This window comes from Pelodiscus sinensis, chromosome 2 (assembly GCF_052426305.1).
Source record: "Pelodiscus sinensis isolate ZL-2025 chromosome 2, ASM5242630v1, whole genome shotgun sequence".
In the NCBI taxonomy this organism is placed as follows: domain Eukaryota; kingdom Metazoa; phylum Chordata; order Testudines; family Trionychidae; genus Pelodiscus; species Pelodiscus sinensis.
The window spans coordinates 213,502,420-213,528,277 of NC_143053.1; the positions used below are offsets into that span (position 1 = coordinate 213,502,420).

Consider the following 25,858-nt stretch of genomic DNA (forward strand, 5'->3'; position numbering starts at 1 on the left):
ACAGGCGTGTTTCAGTCTTGATGGACAACACGGCAGCACTGTATTATATAAACAGACAGGGTGGTATTTAAGGATGTTAAAAGGTGATTAATTGACTAATCGATGGAAATTCCACTATGGGCTCTTGTACATTTCAAAGGAGGAATGCAGAACTCCACATACAGCCTGGGGCCAGTGGGAAGTCCCGCTGACTCCGGGCTGCACGCGGCTTGCCTGCTTTGAAATGCTCAAGAGTCCCCAGCGGGGGCTGTTTTCATGGACCCTATGGTCCACCGTTTCCTTAAAGGGTTACATAGGGTTTACCCCCAGGTGCATGAGCCCTTGGCCCCCTGGGACCTGAATCTGGTCCCCTCAAAGCTCATGCTCTCCCCCCCCCCCCCTTTGAGCCCTTCTGCACCTGTCTTGGAAAGTGTCTTCCTTGTAGCTATTATCTCTGTCAGGTGAGTGTCAGAACTGCGAGCCCTAACCGTGGACCCTATGTGTACATGGTCTTTTTCAAGGTTAAGGTCAGGCTTCACCCCACTCCACCTTAGCACCCATCATGCTTTCATGTTCACCAGGACATTTTTCTACCTGTTTTTTACCTAAAACCTCATGGTTCTGGGACAGAACAGCTACACACCTCTTTTTAGATGTTAGGCATGCTTCAGCTTTTTATTTATAAGAACTAAACCCTTCCGTAAGTCCCCCCAACTGTTTGTGTCCATAGCAGACAGGATGAAGGGTCTGCCAGTGTTGGCCCAGCATATTTCGTTCTGGATCACCTCCTGCATTAAGGCATGTTACGAGTTGATGCTGGTTCTGGCCCTGCCTATCATGGCCCATTCAACCAGGGACCAAGCATCTTCCACCACCTTCGTTGCTCCACCAGCTTCGTTACTAAGGTGCTCATGTAGGGTAGCCACCTGGTCGTCTGTGTACACCTTTGCGAGTCACTATGCCATAGCGCAGCAGGCCAGGGAGGATACAGCAGTGGGCAGGGATGTGTTGCAACCCATCTCTCTGTAGGCTCTGACCTCACTTCCTACGGTTTGGCTTTGGAGTCACCAAAATGGAATGGACATGAGCAAGCACTCGAAGAAGAAAAAATGGTTACTTACCTACATAACTGTTGTTCTTTGAGATGTGTTGCTTATGTCCATTCCACCACCCACCCACTTCCCTTCGTGGGAGGATTCCAGCAAGAAGGAACTGAGGGGGTGGAGGGCCAGAAGGGGTATATATGTGCTGTTATAGTGGCACCGCTCCAGGGGGCTCCCGTGCTGGCCGGATGGCTACCACTAAGGGAAAACTCTCCGACAATCTCTGCACGCAGTATGTGGACACCTAAGAGAAATGGACATGAGCAACATATCTCGAAGAACAACAGTTACGAAGGTAAGTAACCATTTTTTCTTATATCTTCCCTGCCCCCCTTCAATTGTTTGTTACACTTGTTGCATCTTGTTTTAATGTAATTGCAAACTCTTCTGGGGGCAGGAATCTGCTAATATGTACATGTGCAACACAGTGGCCCCAGTCCTAATTTGAGCCTATAGATGCTCCCTAAATGCCAAAAATATCAATTGCTTAGAGAATTAATCTGGGACTCTAAATCTCTCTCTCTCTCTCTCTCTCTCTCTCTCTCTCTTTTTTTTTTAACAGTATGCAAGTGTTGAAAAAAATGGAGAATTTTTCATGTCTCCTAATGACTTTATCACACGGTACCTAGGAATAATAGGAGATGGGGTGCCCAATCCAAACACAGTGCAGCTCCTTGGAGGCGTGGTGGATCAGACCAAGGATGGGTACGTCTTACGTTTATTTTAATTCAATGAATTTAGAAGTTATATAAACTCTCCTTTTACTAGAATCTCATCTCATCACTGCTTATTCCTGATTTTAAGAGGAATAAGGGATCTTCCGGAAAAGGCTTTATTTTCCGAACGATCCCGTCTAGACTGGCGCTTTTCTCCGGCAAAGCCGCGAGCCGGAAAAAAGCGGCAGCCATGTTCATGCAAATGCTGCGGGGGATATTTAAATCCCCCGCGGCATTTGCAATTCCGACTTATCTCATTAGCATCCCTTTTCTGGAAAAGGGTGCCAATGTAGACACAGCCCTTGAGCTTCTTCTACTTTTGTCACTCCTCTTCTCTTCTTCGCTTAGCTCTATCCTTTTTTTCCCCCTAAGATCTTGGTGACTAAATAAAGGGGGTTGGGGATAGAGGGGAACGAGTCCTTAAGTCCTTAGTTGTGGGTTTTAAAAAGAGAAGCAATGCATGGAGCAGGGCTGCATAATGATTATGTGGAATAAAATATGATAAAAATGAAGCATGAATAGAAAGTATACACTCTTTGTAGCAAGAACACATGGAACCAGTGCTTTTATGTTCATTTTTGTGCTCTTTCTCCTGCCCAGGCTACCCTCCCAAGCCTCCTGTGGTTAGGCATTATGGACCTTGTAGACAAGTTAACGTGATGATTGCTATCTCTGGGATAGGAATTCTTTAAAAGGTTAGAGAACTACATTGTGGTGAGGATGGCTTTAAATGGATTATAACTGGAAATGCTAAACCCTTTCCAGGCTTCCACCACTCTTCTCTTTTTTTGTTTGGTGTGTTAAAGCTGCTTTTTATACATTGTGAAGCTTCAAGTCATTTTGCAAGAGGACGATTGTGACTAGAATACATAACTTGATCCTACCTTAGTGAAGGCTGGTGTCACAGAAAGCAAAATTAAAGCTGTGGCCTCTGTTAAATCATCAACTGATTGGGATTTCATGACTCTGGCATATTGACCTTTCACTACTGGAGTTTAGCATTAATTTTAGAGTAGGTGTTTATGCTTGTGATTCAGTAACCATGAGGATTTTCATGCCTTTGGCATGTCTCTGGAGAATCTTTTGAAAATTTTTTAGTCTTTTTTTTATCTGACACATCACTCTGTGAAAGAATGGAAGAAGTTCAGAAAGTGAAAAGGACTTGGTACTTGTTTGTAGTATCCTGTTGATGATAATTAAAGCCTTCCGTGATCTCCAATCTGAAGCAGTCCTGTTTTACTTGGCTCACTTTTTCCTTTGGTTTCTGTAGTGAAATTCTCTAGGAGTGGCAACATGTCGTCTTCTCTTCTGAAACTCACTGCATCCTGGCATTTCTCCAAAGACCAGATTTGCATGCTTCAGGGAAAAAAGCAAGGCTACTTTTGCTAGCTTAGGCTTTTGGTTGGCTGATGAATGTTCATCACTTCCAAAACCAGAATGGGCCATTGATGATCTAGTTGTATCTCCTGTATAACTCAAGCCATGTACAAGGAATGTATCTTACAGGAGGAATTGTGAATTAATGTTGGTGTTTTTTTAATTGCTATGCAATATGGAAGTGCAGAGTGGTAGATGCCTGCATAAATGTGTTCTAGAAATACCGTGGCAGCCATTCCATTGCCTCCAGATGTCACTCCAGTCTTAAGGAGCATCTGACCCTCCGGATGGCTAACTGCAATCACGCGTACTGAGGGAAGATTCAGTTCTACTATGATGGGTGCTAAGACAGATGGGCAAGCAGGACCATAAAGTGTCTCTAGTCTCAGTAGCAGAAACATGTTCATTGCTAAGTACTTATTACTTCAGAGAGTTGTGGAGGCTTTTAGCATGCACCCTTCCCCACTCTCCCAGCAACCCTGAGATCTGTGCACAGAGCTGTACTTAGGTTTTTTTCCCCCTTCTGTGCAGAGGAGGAGGATCAGGTAAGTCTTTGGTGCTATCCCTTCAACTCTTGATCCTGTGGCATACCTCTGCATCTTGGGATTATAGACTGTACAGAAGAAATGGAGAGGATTCTGTGGAGATTGCCCATGGACCCTGCTTCTCCCAGAATTGAGTTGGAAAAGAGAATGCAGCCCAAGACTATATTGTATTTTACATGGATCTCCCCAGTTGCAACAGTGGATAGACTTCTCTTGCTGTGGAGTTGCACTGTCTAGGATAAAGGAGCTAAGGGTTGCCACAGAGGCTAATGCTAATGCAATGAAGAGCCAAGGTTTCCACAAAGATAGCCCTGGCCTTTTGTGGATCCATCTTTCTCATGGAGAGAAAGTTATGTCCCCACACCAGAACAATGTGCCTCAGCAAGGGTATCCTGTGAAAGAGTTCTTCCAGATTGAATTAAAAATCTCTTGCAACAATACCTTGGTATGTACCAAGAGATGCCATTGATGCAGCAGTTAAGTCCTACTTCCTTTAACGTAATGTATTTTTGTTGGCTGTTGTACTTTAAATTCCTAACAAAATAAGTAATTTATATCTCCATTATTTTGGATTCCAGTAACTAATAAACGTCACTGAGAGATACTCTATGTGCTTTATTTATAGAAAGGACAAACTATTCAACAATAACACTTGGAAATGCCAGCATTTTCCTTTATTTTTGGATATAGAGATACATTTAATGCACCAATTTATGCTATACTTAGTTTATGCAGGTTGGAGCATTAAATAATAGATATAGCTTCAATTTGTGTCTCATTATGTTGTTATGCCTGAAATGCTGATACAGTCAAACATATGCATTGATTACTTAAGAAATCTCTTCATCATTGCATTTGTATGTGTTGTTACAGTAAGTAATGGCTTTTCTTTTTCATGACTGCATGTGGACTTTTCTGGTGGAGGAAAGCATTACAGCTGCTTGGGACTCAGATTCTACATTTATGACCACAAATATGAAAGCTCAGATGGATGGATAAATAGTGGTCTTGATGAGCTATATCCAGTGGGTGGATTTAGTTGGTAACTACAGTGTATGTGCGTTAAAATTCAGGATTTCATTATTTCCTTGAATAAGTTATACAACAGATTTGCCGATGTTAATGAGGCAGAGAGTTTGGAGATATATTTTAACCAGCCAAATAAATAAAATATGCTTGGCTTATAATTTGTAACCATTTTATTATTTTCTCTTTGCATTGTTAAAATTTACAGGACTATTAGGATTTTCTCTGTGTGGGCTTTCATGTTATAAATGAATACTTACTTATGTAGGTAAAATAACTTAAGTAGTGTATTGAAGTTCATGTTAATATCTGCTGTTTAATGATACCTAATGATATTCAATGAAGGGTTATGCTAAACCAGAAAGAAAATGTGTTACCCAGGCAACTGGCCTTGTGCAATATAGAGCTTTAAGCATATGGCTGTGTAGTGCACATTATTTCAGCATCTTTAAGCATTAAGAGCCATGTGTAATTGACTGAAAAATTACTGCTCAGTTACTGTATTGTATGGTCATAATAGAAGTAAATGAATACGTCATTGTTGTTAGAATAGATCTGTTGGGAATCGCTAGTCTGCTTAAGGAGCAAAAATACAATAAGAAGAAAATAGCTGGTTTAATTAACATGTAAAAATTGGGTTAATTTGAATTCAGCTGGCACAGCAGATATTAATGTCTGTTCTGTAATATCTAGTTGGAACATCACATTCATACACTTTTAATCTTTCCATATCCACGAATAATTGTTTTTTAAAAATAGATTAAAATAAGCTACATACAGCTCAGGTTTATTGGGGGGAGGGGTTATTATTTGAAAGTACTAACAGAATATGTCCTAAATTTTAAAAACACTCTTGCTGTATCTTTTAATGCTTGCAATTTTATTAATCACCTCCTAGCCTGGTATACAGAATGTACTATTTTCTTATGATTTGTCAACCTCCCTTGCCTTTTGAATAGAATAATATTGGGCTTGTAACACTATTTAAAAATGTAAAGTAGCTGAAGTACATTACTAAATTATAGAATTTCTGCTGCGTGCTGGGGCTTTCTGTAGAATTCATGGATTTTTTTTTTCTGGTATAGGTATTTCTAATACATCACTGTTTGTACCATTAATGCCAGCCTCAAACCTGTTTGTCTGGTTTTCTTTTTACAACCATTTTTAAGTCTTTCATGCCTTCCCGGAGGCATGGAATGCCCTGCCTACTCTCATCTGAAAGGTGCTTCTTTCTCTCCTTGAAATCCCCTTTAAAGAATTACATCTTCTGCAGTGCTGCCAAGAAGTGAATCACCTGCACTATTAGTAACGATTTAAAAAAAATGTATTAATTTCAGTGGGATTTTACTGCGTTCAGTCTACTTTGTCCATCATGCTTGGGCTGTATGCCATCTGGGACATGAGAACTATTTTCACTAGTGTAACTGCAAGTTGGCAATCCTTATACTAATGCATTTTGGAATATGTAGCATTGAGAATATCTTGTACCATTCTTGTGCTTCAGTTGTGCTTAACCTTGCATAGTTTTCTTTTAAATTGTATAGGTTGAACCTCCCTGGTCTGGCAGCTTCAGGACCTGACTGGTCCCAAAATAGGGAATTTACCAGGCCAGGGGGAGTCAATGCACCGGGGTCTCCATTTTTCCTCCTAGCCACCCCAATGATGCCTCGAGCTCTGCTCTTCTGCTGCAAGGATGGGACTCTGCTCTTCCCCCTCCCATGGCTCTGCTGCCACCCAGGGCTCCGCAGTTGCCCTGCAGCTGCGTCCTGGAGGAGAAACTCCACGCTCTGCCCCGTGGCTCCACTTCCATTAGGGGTTTCCCCAGCTGTGCTGCACTCCACTTGGCAGCCCTGCTGCCACCAGGGGCTCTCCCTCACACCCCCACTGCAGCCCAGGACTCTTCTCTTTGCCTGTCCTAGTCTAGCAAGGCTTCTGGTCACCCCAACGATGCTGAACTAGGGTATTGCCAGACTAGGGAAGTCCAGATTATGGCGTATCAACCTGAAGTGATATTTTCAATGAGTAACTGGCTTCACACTTTATCTTATTTGCAGGCTGATATCCTTTCAAGAATTTGTGGCATTTGAATCAGTCCTCTGTGCTCCAGATGCATTGTTCATGGTAGCCTTTCAACTCTTTGACAAAACGGGTGAAGGAGAAGTTACTTTCGGTAAGACTTACTATATTTGAGTTTTGAAATATATAAAATTAAAGAGACATGGTCAACTTAAAAATCAGACTTTTGCCTGAGAATATTTTATTTTTACAAGACACACCTCTTGTGTTTAAACTGAAAGCTATTAGAACAAATTATTTTTTTAGTTTAGTTTGTGCACTCGTCTGTGTGTGCAATCTTTTTCATTGTTTCCTCTTTAGAGTCAGTCACTTTCTTCTTTTGTTTGCATGGGTCTTTGACATAGCAACAGGGGTGGGGTGCACAATTATTGTAAAATTTACACACCCATCTGCAACGGCATTTGAGGGTGAGCATGGCTCAAAGTTACTTTAAATATTTTTTGTTTAAATTGGCAGATTTCAAGTTGGTTTCCTTTTTTAGTTTTTAAAAATTTGTGAGATTTAAAAAAAAAAAATTCAATACTATCCTACTGAGAATCTTGTCTTGTCTTTGGAGGGAGGGGTTTACATTGACAACTCCGTATGAGAAACGTGTGTCACATTACACCATGGTCATTGGGGTTGTTTACTTTTAGAAACAATATAGACAGCTTCTGACATCTGTAGAACTAATTGCCACCTGTCTAGATGCATGCTACCATTCTATTAGGAAGAAAAATACACAAATAGCAGCTGTGAATAATCTGAGTGGGCTGCACTTCAGAAAGTTTTTCTTATGTTTTTTAAAAAATTGGTACTTCCAGAGTTTTATGTTACTATATACATTCAGTTCTTTGTATGACTCTGTTCTTAGTAGTATCAGTGAGTGGACAGACACAAAAAGAAAATTGGGTGAATGCCAGTGTCTCTTCTGAACTGAATGTATGGTGACACCCCCTACGCAAGCTTCCTTTATTTCAAGTTAATATTCACCCACAGATGCACCCATCCTTCCTTTTCCATGTAAAACAGGAAGATTCTGTTATTGCCATTGTTTGTGGCAAATGTTTTTTAAAAAAAGCTGCATTTGCTCTTCTGGTCACTGGAGCAAGCTGTAGGCATGTTTTGGTTTATAGATGTTTGGTTGTCTAAATTCATTTAAACATTTTTTAGCTCTGTGTGAATTGTTACTTGTTTTAACAGCTGCAGAGTGCTCAGCCTCGGTTAGGCACTAAAAATGTTGAAACAAATCAAATGAATAGTAAAAATTCTACTGTCCTTTATCTCAATAAAGGAAATATTTCATGCCTAATATGTAATCTGTGTGTATTTGTGTTGACAGCGATTTGACCATCGGTTTTCCATTGGAGACATTCTGTGATAAATGTCTAAATCTACAGTGAAACTGGTTAGATCTTGATTATGATTTGTTGAAACAAAGATTCACAGAATGCTGTGATCCTACCAGGGATGTTAAAATGTGTTTTGTTTTAGTAGCGCGTACCCGCTGAAATTTTCAGAAGGTACACATTTACAAGTGGGTGGAGGAGGGAGGCAGCTCTGTATTAGAGGCAGCAGTGTGGAGGAGGGGTAGCAGGTGGCTCGTGGGGAGCAGGCTCATACAGAAGTAGCAGCGCAGGTGTGGGAGGGGGAGGAGAGGGCTGCGTGTAACCATGAAGCCCTACTTGCCAGAAATATTAGTTAATGATCTTGAAATGTTTAAAAATCTTTTGTTTCTGTACTCAGAATCTGAATTAGTTTAGTTTCAGTTTTTAGCACTGAATTCTTATTGGTTTATCCTGACTGTAAATGTTTCCCTTAGTGTTTTAGTTTTTATATAGCGTATAAGTCTTCACAGTATGGAATTTCAAAAGAAAAGTGCTTCCATTCAGACAAATAGAAAGTAATTATTTGATAATTTTATTAGAGAGTCAGAGGGTATGTTGAAAAGAACAAAAACCCAAACCTTGCATAAATATGGAAATATGAATGTAGAATTTTAGTTGTTTCAAGATCATTAAGTAATGTTCCAAGTAAGTGGAGCTCTGAAATAGAGAACAACCTATAGGATCACATGCATTCCGTGTGCCTTTGTTTTAACAAATCATAATAAAGAACTAACCAGTTTCACTATGGATGGAGATATTCTGTAATAAATGTATAAAATGGAAAGCCCACGGTCAATTTTTTGTCAACACAAATACACACAGATTACATATTAGGTATACAATATTTCCTTCACTGAGATTAAGGAAAGTAGAACTTGGATTCTACTACAATATTCATTTGATTTGTTTCAACATGGTTAGTGCTCAATAAATGTAAAAATATTGCCCTGTCATCATATTATATGTTATAGATTCTCCAGCTTCAAGGGAAAGTATTGAACTCATAGTAAGTGATTTGGAGATTTGTGGTAAGAAAAGAGCTTGCCAAGGGATATGTCAACTTCAGACTCAAGGATTTATCTGCTTCAGTTTTTTCTCTGACCTACCTTTTGTGATGAAGAAACCTCTCAGACGAACTTTGTCTTGTGGTGGTTCTTAAAATAACTCTGTCAAGGTTGGAAGGCTCTCAAATGCTCATTTGAAAGAGGAAAAGAGAAAGTTACAAATATTTATTTTCAGTGTTTGCTTATGCTTTGGGATGCTCTCCTGCAAAACAAATAATGAAGTGAATGCTGCATGAATAGTAGTACATGCACTAAATATATGACCTACAGGTAAGGAAAGACATTTTTAGTTTCTGGTTTCCATCACAAAGACTTAAGGAGAAAGTGAGGGGGTTTTCCTTTTAAATTATTGAAGTGTTGATCTTACCTTAGCAGCGAATTATTTAACTGTTGTATTATAACTTTGCCTCTCAATGGTTGAGTCTTGCACCATTAAAGTTTAATTGTGAGTTTTTGCCATTGATTTTGAATGGGAGCAAGATTAAGCCCTTGAGTTGGTACTGGAAATTTCAATCAGGATGTGGTATATTGTTCAATTGTAGAGTTAAGCATTGGAGAGTAGAAGGAATTAATCTCTATAGGATTGCTGGTAAGTGTAGTGTCTTTATTTGCTTTCTGATGGAAGAGAACTCAGTGACTGGTTATAAATTTATAGCTAGTTTGTTGCTACAAAATTATAGTTAATCTAAGTCTGCAGTACTGTAAAGTAATCTCACCAGATCTCAAGTTATTGTGTGAATATTCTAATTTATATTTGGTATAATCTAGGATTTTCCAGTGCATAAATATATTTTCTGCTAAATAGAATTATCCCATTCATGTCATCCAACTCTGGCTTTTTCACAAACACATTTGATAGTTCTATTGGAAAAATAAGTTTTTTAGACATCAGATAAAATGTCTTTCCTTTTTAGCTATTTAGTCATGTAATTGAGTTCTGTAAAACTGTCTGCAGAATTTATTTTTTACACTTCAGTTTTTAAGTATTTAAAAGGACTTTCATTTTCAGCTTTTATTATATTCGGTATATTCCAAGGAATATTTTGTGTTTTTAATACAAAAAAATAAAAAATAGTCAAAGTTCAAGACAAAAAATTAACTGGATGGTTTTCTAGCTAAATATGGAGGTTAACATGGGGTATGGAAGGGAAGAAATAAAGAAGAAAATATTGAAAGTAATAGTATAACATGGTGTTTTTTAAATTAACTATACATTTATGGTATATATGCATGTGTTAATGCCTTTGTGTGTATCTATCTTCATTACATTGTCTTACAAAACATCCTCATCACATTCTAACTTATTACTAAAACAGATTTGTCTAATGCTACATATTAGATTACTATGCTACATATTAGATTTCTTAACACCTGCATTTTCATGAATTTGAGTGGTCCAAAATTTGGATGAAAATCAGTAAAATACAAATAGCTTTTATAAAACCTTGACAATTTTCAGTAAAAATTAGTAAAAATAAAAACAAAGGGCCTTTACATTTATAACAGAAATGTAATTTTATGTCCTTCAAACAAAGGTAACCAAGTATAATTGGTTTTAAAGAAGTGTTTGCTTCCATGCAGTATGGTACAAAAAAGTATTGATTTTAAGTTGTCATTTCTAGAGGCTGTAGTTATGAAATGGGAAGTAACAACCTGTTTTAGCTCATGGCTGGTTGAGACTGTATCTGGCCATTGCGTACATTGTAAATTTATCTGCTGCTGATGTGTCAAAGCTTCAACAGTTTGCAAGGAGTTAACTCTCAGCAGGAAGGTGGAAGGAAGTTTAGTTGGCTTTTAAAGTTGAGACAAAGAGCAAACCATTGCTCCTTACTGTTGAGTGTTGACAGGCACATAAAAGCTGATAATATAAGTCCAGGGGTTTAAGAGACTTAGCAGTGTGGCCTTTTTGTTATATTACAGTATTTTAATACCTCATTAAAGAGTCAGAGCTCTTTGAAATTCTATACCATACAGCTCATTTTTTAAGTTTAGAAGCTTGGCTAAAAATGTCAAAATTTAAAAATTAAATCCGTTAGATAACCTTCATATTTGATTCTGAGTGGGTGAATTAAAGGGTCTTATGTGTCATAACAAAACTTAGAACCCTTTTCAAATATCAGTCCTTCTCACATCTGAGAGGCAGGTAACCATTACCTACATTTTACACTTGAGGAAACAGATGCAAAGATAGCATGTGATTTGTCCAAGTCTGCACATCCAATCAGTGATAAAGTTGGATTTAGAGTTTGGAACAGTGGTTCTCAATTCATAGGCTGCTTGTGGCCCAATCAGCGCACAGCTGCAAATCATGTGCCATCTTCAGGGCCATCCAGATAATATGTATGTTGTGTGAATGCAACCCAAATAACCCATATATTTTAAAAATACTATTTATTATTTTCATCATAAATTTGTGTGACCTACCATAAGTAGGTTGAGAACCACTCATTTAGAAATTGTTCTTTTCCTAAATCGAGGTTTTTAATTACTAGATTATCTATTTCCTCTTTGTAATGTGGGAATGCTTTTGACTAGTTTCAATAAAATATGGGCATATTCAAATGAATCATAACTAGAGGTGCCCAATCTTATTACACAAGAGGGCCACATAAACCTAAGCACAACCTGGTGTGGGTCAAACAGATTCTATATATTTTAATAAGATTTTAAATCCCCTGTACCTATAGATTAAGTTCAGCTTGTTGTATATGTATTTAGATAGTGTTTCTACATTACTGTCTGATGCACTTGTGTAAGCATGATGACAGTCATGAATCGGCCGTTAGTATGTTGGATTCAAGCAGGCCACAATCCTTATGAAATCTTTTGTTGGGCTATAGATTGAGCATCTCTGATATCTTGCTTTTGTTTCTATAAGGGAGAGAATTTTGAGGTTGGGGATTAATAGAACATTGTAGCAAAGTTAAATTATCTTGGTACATGATGTTTTTTAATACATCTGGGAAAAATATTAAGCTTTTTGGATGAAATCCTTACCTGCTTTGAAATTACTAAGAGTTTTACCATTGCTCTCGTGTGACCAGGATTTTGCCTATTGCATGGTACTTATCAAACAAAATTTGATAAGTTAGCTGGTTTGCTTGTAAATAGGGCAATTGATTAATTGCAGTTAAGTCACATGATTAACTCGAAAGTAATTGCAATTAAAAATTAATCACAATTAATCACTGTTTTATTGCACTGTTAAACAATAGAAGATCCAGTCACCTCAGGCACAGTATGTCTCACTTGGCCGCACAGCACTAGCGTGGCCACCATCTCTGTCACTTTCCCAGCCCAGGCAGCATCTCAGACACACTCAGCAATGATAGCCAGTCTGCTCCCACCAAGCAGTGTGATGCAGGGACTCGTCACTCCTTGCCTGCAAAGAACAATGCAGCTCTGTCAGCCCAGGCAGCAGGACCACACCACAGACTTATACTTACTACAGAGACCTGCGAGTCTCCCTGGTGCCAGCATGCCCTTGTGGCACCCATATCATCTACCTCACAGACTCTACACTTAAGCTACTCATGGGAGACTTTTCCCTTTTCCACCGATGAGGATGCAGGCTTCTTTTCCTCACCACTCGCCTCCCACCCGAGCCTACAGGCTTGACAAACAGTGGATTTACCAGCCCTCTTAAACTACCTACTGCAGTGGTATGGGCACCAGTGAGGGGCACCCCCCGCCATTCTGGTCCCTGGCCACATTGGAATCCAAGGGACTTTATACATCTTCCAACAGACGATTATCGTCCCCTCATGGGGCACCATCAGGTCTCCAGAGTCACTTCCACGACCATTGAGGCAGGGGAATGGGACTTACATGTCAACAACCACCCAGAAAACATAGTCCAGGATACATCTTCTCACACTAATGAGGTGCCTTCCCATTAGGTAAGGCTTCTCTGCCTCCACAGGCACTTGCTGTGGATGATTATGCCTATTTCCAAGACTTGTTCAAATGGATGGGAGCATAACTCTACACAGATGTGGAGGAGGTGTCAGAAACCCAAGACAAGATGATGGACATACTGCAGCCACTTTCCTTGGCTAAGATAGCTTTGACAATCAGTGGGGTGGCAGACTCAACAAAATCAGGGTGGCACACTCCAGCAACTGCAGCACCAACAGGCAAGAGAGAAGACTGCAAGTACTATGGCCTCCCTCCTCAAAGGGCTCAGAATATCTCTCCACCCATTCCACCCCTAATTCACTAGTGGTGAAAGTGATGAACCAGGGGACTAAACAGTAGTCTATAGAGCTATCCCTGCAGACCCAGATAAGACCCAGTCAGGACACCTTTGACTGGCAAAGTATACACTTCATAGAATACTAGAACTGGAAGGGACCTTGAGAGATCATAAAGTGCAGTCCCCGCCCTCACGTCAGGACCACGCACCATCTAGATCATCCCTGATAGATGTTTAGCCAACCTGCTCTTAAATATCTCCAGTGATGGAGATTCCACAACCTCCGTAGGTAATTTATTCCAGTGCTTAACCATGCTGACAGTTAGGAAGTTTTTCCTAATGTCCAGCCTAAACCTCCTTTGCTGCAGTTTAAGCCCATTGATTCTTGTCTTATCAAATGCTGAGAAGAACAATTTCCCCCTCTCCTTCTTATAACTCCCTGTTAGATACTTGAAAACTGTTATCATGTCCCCTCTGTCTGCTAAACTAAACAATCCTTTCAGCTTTCCCTCAGAACTCATGTTTTCTAGGCCTTTAATCATTTTTGTTGCTCTTCTTTGTATCTTCTATTTCTCCACATCTTTCTTGAAATGCGGTGCCCAGAACTGGACACAATAGTCAACTGAGGCCTAATCAGTGCAGAGTAGAGCAGAAGAATGACTTTTCATGTCTTGCTCACAACACTCCTGTTAATCCCAGAATCATGTTTGCTTTTTTGCAACAGTGTCACACTGTTGACTCATATTTAGCTTGTGGTCCACTGTGACCCCTAGCTTCCTTTTTGCAATACTCTTTCCTAGACAGCCGCTTCCTATTCTGTATGTGTGAAACTGATTGTTCCTTCCTAAGTGGAGTGCTTTACATTTATCCTTATTAAACTTCATCCTATTTACCTCAGACCAATTCTCTAGTTTGTCTGTATCATTTTGAATTCTGACCCTATCCTCCAAAGTACTTGCAACCCCTCCCAGCTTGGTATCTTCTGCAAACTTAATCATCTTCAAGTGTCCTCTCTATGCCATCATCTAAATCATCGATGAAGATATTGAGTACAACTGGTCCTAAAACAGACCCCTGCGGAACAGCACTTGTTATGCCCTTCCAGCATGACTGTGAACCATTAATAATTACTCTCTGAGAATGGTTATCCAGCCAGTTATGCACACACCTTATAGTATCCACACTCCAATTCAAGATCACATATTATGCCACACGACTCACTAAATATAACCACAGAAACTACACATAGTTTATGGACTTAATTAAGGATTTCCCAGGGGACAAAAGACAGCCATCGTCACAGAGGAACCCGCGATTGCACATGCCGCACTCCAAGCACCTCTCAGTAGCACAGATGCAGCTGCTTGAGCCACAGTTATCATGATAATCCTGAGTCAGGTATTCTGGTGGAACTCCATCATGTTCCCCTGAGAGATCCAGCACACAGTAGAAGATCTCCCTTTCAACACCAAGAGACAGTTTGCGATGATGACCAGCGAGGTGCTTCATTCACTGAAGGACTCTCCAGCCACTCTGCAATCCCGGGACATACAGACACCTGCCACAACAAGATGCCAGTTTAGATACCAAACATACTGGAGAAGCAGGTACCCATATTACTCTCAACACCAGAGATCATATGACCAACAACATTGACACAGGCCACAGCATCCTAGATCACTATCAAACTCGTTGCCTCAACCCTCACCATCTAATAAGCAGATTTGAAGGTTTGGTCGGGGGTCTGCTGCAGAAATTTGTAGGCGAAGATGCAGGGGCACATTAGTGCCTGGAGTAGAGCACCTGTGGGGATACTCATCTCAAATAATCTGTTATTTCACAGGTGAGCAACCTTCAGTTTTGGTTATAAGTGTTCTGTAACTAGGCACGTATTCATAAAAATGTGTAAGTTAAACAAAACATGTAGATGCAGCTTAAAGCTGTTAAATAAGAACTCTTTTCATGACTGTGTTTTACTGAGCCTTTTGGAGTCTTTAACACCAACAAATTTAAAATTCCCTAGTGACTGGAAGTTTAGCATCATCTTTCTTTATAAATAAATATAAAGTGTTCTACTCTAGAAAAGCATCTTCTTACTTAATCAGTTTGCTCCCTGTTCACAATCATTCTTATTAGGCTGCTTTAGGGCAAATTGGAATCCCTGTACGATTTCTTCATGTGCACCAATACAGATTACTGGCATTTAGGTCTGTACAGGCCCAATGGAGTTTGCACAGGGCATACTGTAGCATCCAGAAACTTTATAATGGAAGGAGCTAGAAGACAAGGAAAGGCATAGCTTGTCTGAAATCCTAGCTGGATTTTGCAGAGCTGATGGCTATAAAAAGATTCTCTTTTTATTAAACCAGTTAATTATTTGTATTAGAGTAGTGTCTGGGAACTCAAGAGGTCAGAGCTCCATTACACTAGTGGGGAACAAACATTTCACTGCTCCAGACAGGATAAAAGACACAATTAGGTTAAAGATGGGAGGATGAAAATACAAACAGAATTGAGCAGAAAAGCAGACGTCTTAGCTTGCATTTATCTGGTTAATCTGGAAATTACGGAGACACAAATGTGGATACGTCTGATAATTTTGTGTGAATGGAATTTAAAATAAATTGTACAGCTGTTCTTAAGCTGTATGCAGGCCTGATTACAGCAATCCTGGGCTCCCCAGGGCAGAATAGTCAATGCCACCTCCCTCTCCCTCACACACATGCATAAGAGTTGCCCATGCAGATGTAGACCACCTGTCATTTGGGCGGTGCTGCATCCGTTCTGGCTGGTGCCCAATGAGATACCAGCTGTGCTGCTGGGCATGCTTTTCTGGCACCTGAAAGGGTTGCCAACTGGGTTGCCAACCCTGATAGGGTTGCCAACTGTCTAAACATGTAAACCCAAAGACCTTTGCCCTGCTACTTCCATGAGGCTATATTCATGTCCTGCCCCTCCTCAGAGGTCCTGCTCATTCCACTGCTTACTCTTACTTTCACTAGACTAAGGTAGGGAGTTGGGGTGTATGGTGCGGGCTCTGGGAGGGAGTTTAGACATAGGGGTTGGACTGCAAGATGGGATGTGGGCTCTGAGAGAGTTTCGGTGTGGGGTTAGGCTAGGGGAGGGGATACAGGAGGAGGTCAAGGATTTGGCTTTGAGGGGGAGCTCAGGTGTGGGCTTCAGGCTCTAGGATGGGGCAGGTGTTAGGACTCGGGGGTGGGGAGGCTTAGGGGACAGTGCTTACCTTGGGCAGCCCTGGAAGTGACCAGCTCACTCCTCTGGCAGTGGCTCCTAAGTGGAGAGAGGAGAGGACGGCCTCCATGTGCCACCACCCCACAGTTTCTATTGACTGCAATTCCTGGCCAATAGGAGCTGCGGAGTCAGCATTCAGAGTGGGGTCCGTATGCAGCAACAACCCCCACCCCACGGGCCACAAGACATCCTGGCTTCTTTAGGAGCAATATGGAAGAGGAGGGTGAGCAAGAAGTTTGCCTTAGTTTCTTTGTGCTGCAGCAGCAGCAGATGGGGCCCTTTTAAATCACTGGGCCCCTGGGCAATTGTTCCTTTTTGCCCCTCCTCTCCCCACTGGCAGGCCTGGCTGCATGCTTTTTTAAATTATTCCTTCTGTCTGTCTAATGACTACTATGTCTTTTCTATAATAAAAGCCGGGGGTGCTGTTACTCTAGCATTGGATTTGGGCTTTTAGTTTTTGCTCTTTAAAGTCCATGTAGCGCTGCTGAGCTGGACTAAGAGTCAAAAGTCCTGATTATAGAACTCTTAATAAAAGAAGAAAACCAAACAGGTGCTGAGAGCCATGGCTTCTCCATGTCACTGAGTCTGACGGAAAGAGACCACCTTTAATACAAGAATCTTGGCTGTGATTCATTTTGCTCTTCTGCTAAGACTGCCAGCAAGAATGCTAGAGAGGCAAGGTGGGTGAAGTAATATCCTTTATTGGGCCAGCATCTAATAATAGGAGAGACAAAGTTTCAAGCTTAGACAGACCTGAAGAATGGCTTGGTATAAGATTGAATGTATGTGTGTCTCCAACAGAAGTTGGTTTAACAGATATTGCTTCACTCACCCATCTCTGATATCCTGTGACCAACATAGCTACATTAGCACTGTGGACATCAAGAATGCTGACACTGTGGTAACTGCTGTCATGATACAGACCCTCTCTGCCTAGAATTCAGTTAAACCTACCAATTCATTTTACATAGGCTACCAAGCAATCATCCAAAGCAGTGACTTGTGCTTTCCATCAGTGTGATCCAAATGTTAATGTATTATCTAGAGGTGAAAGGCTTCAAAACCCATTACCAAGTCATTCACCTTTTGATTTACTTACAACTGTTACAATTTTTTAAATGATCAGGTTGCCAACAATGGAAAATCAGTTCCCGCTTATGAACAATAAGTGTTAAACAACTGAATGCAGATGCAACCAAGATTGGCATGTCTGTGTTGTGGGATATCTTGTCAAAGATCAGTAAAACTGCACAGAAGTCTTTCCAGTTCAGTGGGTCAAAAATCCACTTTTTATGAAAGGGTAAATGTGGATTTGTGCGATTGACTATAATGGCTCCAATTTTGAAAGCTACAAGTAACAGAGCACTTCCAGTTGGTGGGATAATTTGAGAATACCACATGCTCAACTGGCTAAAATATTGTGCTTTCTGCTACTACTTCACGGTACTTAAAAAGAGTAAAAAAGTGTGGGGAAGGGAGTATGAAGCCAATTTGAGAGTAAACCATAACCATATAAAATTACTCTTTTGGTTAACTGTGAGCTGAAAGTTAGCCGTCCATTATATTTATATGATGGGGCAGTTTGTGAAACAACCAGAACTTCCCCCACCTGAACGCACTTGTGTGGTAGTAACAGTCATGGACGCTTTAGCTTTAATTTTGTTCCATCCTTTTAAAAGTTGTACTGGATTGCATTCTAGAAGTTAAATGCTGTAACAGACTCTTAGAGCAGTGGAACATTTTGCTATTATGAATTTTAATATGTAGTTTCAGATAGCAAAATATATTTACACACACTGTGTGTACTTTTTAAATTGGAGAATCAGCTGTTACGTAGTAGTTAATGACTATTTTTTTCCAACAGTTGGAATGCAGGACCAGATTTGATAAGCTGATAAAAGAAAACAAAACTGAGAACATGTTGGAAGTGCTCAGAATGAAAATTGCAGTTTAGGTAGGTTTGGGATAGATAGTTAGACATTTTAATTGAATTTAAATAGTTTTATACTAATGCAGCACTGTTGTGGAAGTATGTTTTTGTGGTGCATCTAAAATTGAAGTATTTAAGTGGGGAGGGGGATGTATGCTAATGCTTTTTCAAGAAAGTGATTTTTTGTTATATCAGACTAAGCAAAACAGCTGTTAAAGAAATAGAATTTACAAATCTGCACCAAAGAAGAAATATAACAAATTAAGTTGCTTCAGAATAATTTCTGTGAGTTAGTAGTATGCATTTTGTCACTTTTGTTGGTGTTTTGTATTTACTAGCTACTAGGGAATGATTCTCTGAATTCTGAAACAAGTTTGTGTTCTGGACTACCACCACAAAATTAGATGCACCAATCAAGTGAAACTGTTGACTTACCTGGACTCTGAGGGTATGCCCTCACTGCAGAGTTAATCCAGGCTGAGTTTTAGACAAGCCCTATCTACGTTCTCTACACAAATCCCTTAACTTGTATTTCGTATGTGCTTTGAATCCTGGCTGGATTGCCTGGAGGCATTAGTCAGAGTTCAGGTTTGCTTTAAGATTTTTCTTTCCTTGTTGCATATCATCAGAACTAATAGAGATGCTGTTATCAACAGAGATTCTAGAGACTAGATGATGCCTTTTTTTCCCCTTGTGAAAAGTAAATCTGAATTGAAGGGCTTAGCTACACATAAGTTTTACATGTTTAAATTAGTGGTGCAAATGGCTGTATAGATGCTATCAGTTCACACTTAACGTATGTGGCTTTAGTTTGCATTTGTAAATCTACAGGCAAACTTGCTTCAGAATACGTAAATCAGTTTTAAATCCCCACCTTCTGTTAATTCAGTTCAAGTTTGTGTGACAAATACACTCTCTTGTTTTGGAATAATTGTCCTATTTTGATCAGACTTAAGCAAAATAAAATAGGCTGCTTTTAGTCCAGAATAAGCTACCAAATGTAGACTTGCACCTAAATGACACAACAGGGATGAATTAAAATCAGTTCAGTTACTTTGGTGTGAGATTGAGTAGGTCAGCCCCATTTTATGGCTGCAAGATTAAACTAACAAATAAAGTTTAAAGACAGATTATGTTCCCTCAGAAGAGGACATCTTTAGTTAAATTGTACAACTTTGCATGTAGAGTGGAGATACGGTAATAGCTCAAGTAAATGCAATTTTCTATTTTGTGGCCCAACATTTCTTTCCAGTCATGTTTTGCAGCTCCCATTATCTTCAGTTGTCTGCCCTCTGTTGTTACCATACTAGCTACAGTTTTCACAGGTTCAACAAACAAAGGCATAGTTTGAAGACAATGGGGGGCTGGACATGTGTAACTGAAAATTGATTTGGGCTTGCACATATCTTATTGGTGATGTGTAAGAAGGAAATAATTTAGCATGATTTCTGGATCCCAAATTGCGAGAGAGATTGTGGTCTATCTTGAAGACTGACTTAAGTAAGGGAATATAAGGCACTCCCTAGCGCTGGTGTACTGTACTGCTGCATCCAGCTTGAGTAGGAGAAGGAATGTTGTGGTTATGGGGACCCCGATGAGATTGTGGAATGATTAGGAGGCCAGAGGAGTGGGTTTGAGAGAGTTGTTTTGTGATGAGACCCGCATCATCAGAATCAAGCTCTCCACAGACCCACCAACTCAAATAGATGCCTGACCTTGCCATAACAATAGATGCAAAACTTTCAGACCTATCTCCACTGCTGTCCTCCCCACAAGACGTATTTCAGGATCCACGAGTTCTATTCATGCCTATCTCAAAATGCAGTAGTACCTCATTCAGTGCACTAAATGACACAATAGGGGAGCTATGTGGGTGAAACCAGACAGTCTTTGCTCTCAAATGATCTCACATGAAAAATTGATGAAAGACAAAAACACCACATCACCCATGAGCAAAGACTTTTCAGAAAACTCCATATATGATTTCTTAGCTCTCAGCTTCAGAGGAAATCTGCACAACATCTTCAAAAGATGAGCTTAGAAGCTTAAATTCATAACTTTGCTGGACACTAAAAATCATGCTCTTAATAAAAAATTCTAGATTTATGGCTTATTACAACAGTGTGTACCCACTAAATCCCCTTTTTGTCTTATGACTGCAAAAATATTAAAGGGCCATCTCATCTTGAAGAAGAGCTCTTTGTAGCTTGAAAGCTTGTCTCTTTCAGCAACAGAAGTTGATTCAATAAAAGGTATGAACGCCCCACCATCTGGGAATGCAAATAATGCACTGCCCTTTGTCTGGGTAGATCATAACTAAGACAATTCAGTTGTGCGTAGAGCTGGCTCTAGGAAAAGCAACATTTGACTTCTGAACTGAGTAAACTTGACATGAGCACAGACACTCAAAAGTGGAGACTCATGATGTCAACTCCATGCCTTATAAACATTTGATAGACCACAGTATTTTCTCCTACAATACATTTATCCAGTCTCTTCTCCTCTAACCATAGAGACGTTTATCCAGTCTCTATGGTTAGAGGAGAAGGCCATGGTGTTCAAGCCATATCTATACTAATACTTTCGTTGGTCCCAAGTGCGAAAAACTCCCACAGCTGACCTACATAAGTTTAACCACCAAAAGCATCAGTGAGGATAGTGCTGCGACAACAGAAGATACTCTCCTGACAGTTACTGCTGCTGATTGGGAGTGGCTTAATTATGCCAGTGGGAGAGTTCTCTCCCTTTGATGTACAGCTACTGCACAAGATACTTTACAGCGGCACAACTGCAGCCTAACAGCTGTGTCACTGTAGTGTAAACAGAGCTTTAGTAACTGCTTATTTTAAGTTATAATAGTGTATATACTAAAATGCTTTTCTATAGAACAAAGGTATTTGAAATTAAGTTTTCAATGCTATGCTTTTTTAAACAGAGGAATGTCCAAAGGTCATCCGTATACTTGATGATGAAGTACACCTGGGTGTGCTCTTTCTCTCTCTCACAATTCCTTGTGTACCTCTCAAGCTGTTTTACAATAACTTTATTTTAGGCATCATCTGGACCAGTTTTAGAATGATCATTGATGATCTGATCCAAAGCTTGTTAGAGCCAATGGGGAGAACCCTACTGATCTTAGGATCAGGCATTGCCTGAGGGCTAGATTATGGATCCTGTACTGTGTTGGAGACTAGTAGTATCAAGTCAATGGAACTACACTTGTGCATAGCTGCTGACCAGTGTAATAAGCTCATCTGGAATGTAGCCCAAGTGACTAAAGAATACATGCATGGTGACATTACCAAGGTCAGTTAAGTTATGTCTGCTTGTTTCCAAGTATTTGGCCAGGAAACTTTGAAATGCTCAGCTATCATTAACTAAATATAATTCAGCATAAAAGTATCCTTTACTGTTTTAAATGTTGCCTGCACAGACTGGAGAGGGCTTACCTATGCTCAGCGTAATAATCTTGACTGTACGAATCTAAGGTCCAGCTATAATGCTGTTATTTTCCTTTTCAGGTTACTATAAAAAGGTCCTTGTTAAAAAGAGTTGAGAAGGCAATTTTAGTATTGGTGCATGGTATGAAACTGCACCCATTTATCTCACTATACCATTTATTTTACAAATTCTCCAGTTTCTTTTGTTCTCTTCTTAACAGAAGATAGACATGCTTTTCACATAGGTCTTTTTTTTTTTTTTTTTTTAAACACCCAAATAATCAGGATGGACTCTTTCCTTTTTGTCAATTCAAGGTTTCTTTTAAGGGGCCTAATGTACATATGTAAAAGATACCCCAAAGTGACAATTTTGCTGGAACAATATAGATCAGTGATGGGCAACCTGAGCTAGTGAGTGGGCACATGAGTGGCCCTCCTTCATCTGTGAGCCACAAGATTGACATAAGCAAGGCGGTCTCCCAGAATAGGGTAGTTTTGCTAACTGTGCTTGTATACCTGGGATTTGCAGTGTGCGCTGGTTGAATTGTAGCAGCTCTTGAGATGCAGAGAGAGCACATCTCTCTCACAGTCAATGTTGTGTGCAATCTGCACACTTCATGTGCCTTTGCTTTAATTGTGTGTCGCTTGAGTAATACTGCTAGGGAAAAAACCGTATGGAGGGAAATCAGTGGAATCTTGCCACCCTGCACGTGGACAACAGTAAACAAAATGTCTCGCAGGCCACACACAGAACCCCGATGGGCTGCAGGTTGCCCACCACTGATATAGATGAAATTTGTTATCAAGAGGGCATAAACATGCTTTTTTAATTCACCTTTTTTGGTATTTTGTTTGTCTGCTTTTGGTGTAGTATGTAGTAGGGATCGAAGAGACTAGTCAACTACCCGGTAGTTGAGTCACTACTTGACCAGTCACTCCCCTCCCCCTTTGCTGCCTCTGTATCAGAGGCAGCAAGGGGGGATGAAGCAGGGGCTGGTGCTGGGGGGAGCTGGCTTAAAAGCCGGTTCCACCTAGCATCGTCTCAGTGGGAGGAGTGGGGAATGGCGCCCACTTGCGCTAGGTCTGACTGCTGCACCTCAGCCTTTTAAACGTAGCAAGAGTGCACCTCCCCGCATTAACTAATTGAGTAGTCAATGGAAAATCCATTGACTATTCAATTAGGTGATTAGTTGAAATTTAACTTCCTTAGTGTGTAGAATGTTGCCTTAAGGTTTGAAGTAAAGGATTTTAAAAGTGATCACCTTCTGTTGTAACGCTGGATTTAGAAGACAAGGGAAGAGTACATTTCGAACTGAGGAACAGCTCAGAGTGAGTTGTAGTAAGTGTTTTGGTACCTTCTGACAGTTAAATCACAGGCCAAACTATTGTAAATTTGTTCATGGAGCGTGAACGGTCTTAGTATCTGAATCCGACAGTAAGACTACAAATGTCGCGAATCAGTGAAGTTGTTCTAAATGAGTGAGTGATGAGTGTAGTGAAGGAAAAAGGAAAAATTTAACATCCAGTCCACTGAACAATAGGAGCTTGTGAACCATGAATAGTGATGAGAAGCAAGTATATGGTATGTGTAAAAAGTCTTGGACAAAGGAGGGGGACACCATGTCTCATACCATCAAGTAGTCAATAAAAGCACAGTAGGCATTCTTCCAGTCAGCTAACTGCACCATATAATTCAACATGCATGCTGTCAGAAAAAAGCACCTGGTGTTTAGTTGCATCATCTTTTCGAAATGCTGAAGTATTAGCTCACTGCCTGTTGTACTAAACAGGTAAACAAATATAAAAGTTTGTTGAGGCATTACCTCAAGTCTAACTAAACTATAATAAGAAATTATATTTACCTCTCCTGCTTCAGTATTTTGTCTTTTTGGATGAATATTTGTGTTTATCTGAATCCACAAGTGGTACAGGTATATACATACAATTTCTGTAAATGCAAGTGAGTAATAGGACAAAATATTAGGGAATATGTATCTTAATTTTGATATTGTTTTCCTCACAATACATTTGTTAAAAGTATTTCAATTCCTGTACTATAAGTTGTGTGCAATACATATAATTAGGAAGTATACTTTCAGACTTGAAATAACATTCTTTTTTACACACACACACACACACACACTTTTTGTCATTTTCTTGAGTTGAGGTGGTTCTTAGGCCATAAAAAAGTAGATGCTTCTTCGTTAGGGGGAGGTGGGTGTATTCTTTCTTCTAGTTAGCTAACACGTTAGGTAAACTCCTTACATTTTCTAAAAGTTTTCTTCATCTATGTTTGATTTCTAATAAACTGATTTCATAGTGGTAAGGAATTCACCTGATAGTTTGAGTTTGTAGGATCAAGTCCTAGGCAAATACTTCGTGGTCAGATTAATAGTTTTTATACGAAACCAGAGATTTCAAAAGTTAAGGTTTGCTTTTATACATATATTTTCTGGTGAACAGAACTAGCTGGCCACTAAAATTGACCTTGAAATATCATTATTTTTGTAACTTGTTTCATTGAAAGTAGAAGACTGAATACTACTACTCTTATGAAGTACTTGAAAATGGAGTGTTCTTTGTAAACATAGATAGATTTTTTTTCTAGTTTTATGATTTTGCTAATCCAAAAACATCCAACCTTGCTACTATGTTTTAGGGTAATCTCTTATGTGAACAATATTGTTTTTCTATTAGTTAGAAAAAATTGGAACTAATTTTCTCTATGAGACTCCTTTTTTAATCAGATTTCTTTTTCTCCTTTTCTAGAGGATGTTAAACAAGTTTTTGGCCAGACCACAATTCATCAGCACATTCCGTTTAACTGGAATTCAGAGTTTGTACAGCTGCATTTTGGAAAAGATCGAAAAAGACGCCTTACGTATGCGGAGTTTACCCAATTCTTACTGGTGGGTCTAGTGCAGTAAATTTTGTCATGAGTTTCACAGTTCAGGGCAACTGCACCTGTATTCCCTCTTTGTCGTCCCTTGAGTGCACCCACTCTAGGCGCTTGGCTTCTCAGCTGTCACCACTCTGGGGTAGAGACCTGTGACTTGCCCCTCTGATGTGGATTTTTGCATAATTCCCTGCCTGTATAGTACAGCCTAAACAGATCAAAGTCTGTGGTTTGCTTTCACTTCAGAGGCTTATAAAAGTGTAATTACCAGCAGATAAGCCAGCCCTTTATAGGCAAGCATATTTATTCTTAAAATGGAAGCATTCCAGGCAAAATATTTTTCTTAAAAAAAAAAAAATCATGCACACATGCTCAATGCTCACCAGAAGGCATCCATCAGTCTATTGGCTCCTCAGTAGGCAAAAGTCTTAATCTTTCCCAAGAGGAATTGTTGTGTCTCAGTTGGATGAAATGTCCTGCTGGTTTGCTGAATCAGAAAGAAAGCTGTGCATCAGTTTAAAATCTACCTATTTATGCAAAAGTCCTTTCTTTGCCTGTTAGTCTCTGAAAAATCCAGTTTTAGCTAGTGTATGCGAGCCTCTGGTGGTGAGATTTCTCTGGAGGTCTTACAATTTAAGTGAATTTGTCTAATCAGATCCTCACTGTTCTTAGCTCTTCAAGCACCCTCCCTCACAGAACTGCATACCTGGCCCACAGTGAAACATAAATTCAATACACTTACTTCAGAGAGAGAGCCAAGTTAGTCTGTAACAGGAAAAACTTAAAAAACAACAAATAGTCTAGTAGCACTTTAAAGACTGACAAAACATGTAGATGGTATCCTGAGCTTGCACTCCGGTTATCTGAATAAGTGGGTTGTGCCCACGAAAGC

At 39.9% G+C, this 25,858-nt stretch overlaps 1 protein-coding gene across 2 annotated transcripts in view; it reads left to right on the plus strand.

Moving 5' to 3' along the window:
- Positions 1-25,858, plus strand: part of SLC25A13 (solute carrier family 25 member 13) — a 139,031-nt gene that overhangs the window by 50,989 nt on the left and 62,184 nt on the right. The window contains exons 3-5 of one of the 2 annotated variants that reach the window (XM_075922333.2): positions 1,645-1,787; positions 6,801-6,916; positions 24,840-24,979. In XM_075922333.2, coding sequence (XP_075778448.1) covers positions 1,645-1,787; positions 6,801-6,916; positions 24,840-24,979 — 399 coding nt within the window. The remainder of the gene's footprint in view (positions 1-1,644; positions 1,788-6,800; positions 6,917-24,839; positions 24,980-25,858) is intronic. The other variant, XM_089776701.1, reaches the window with a different exon arrangement.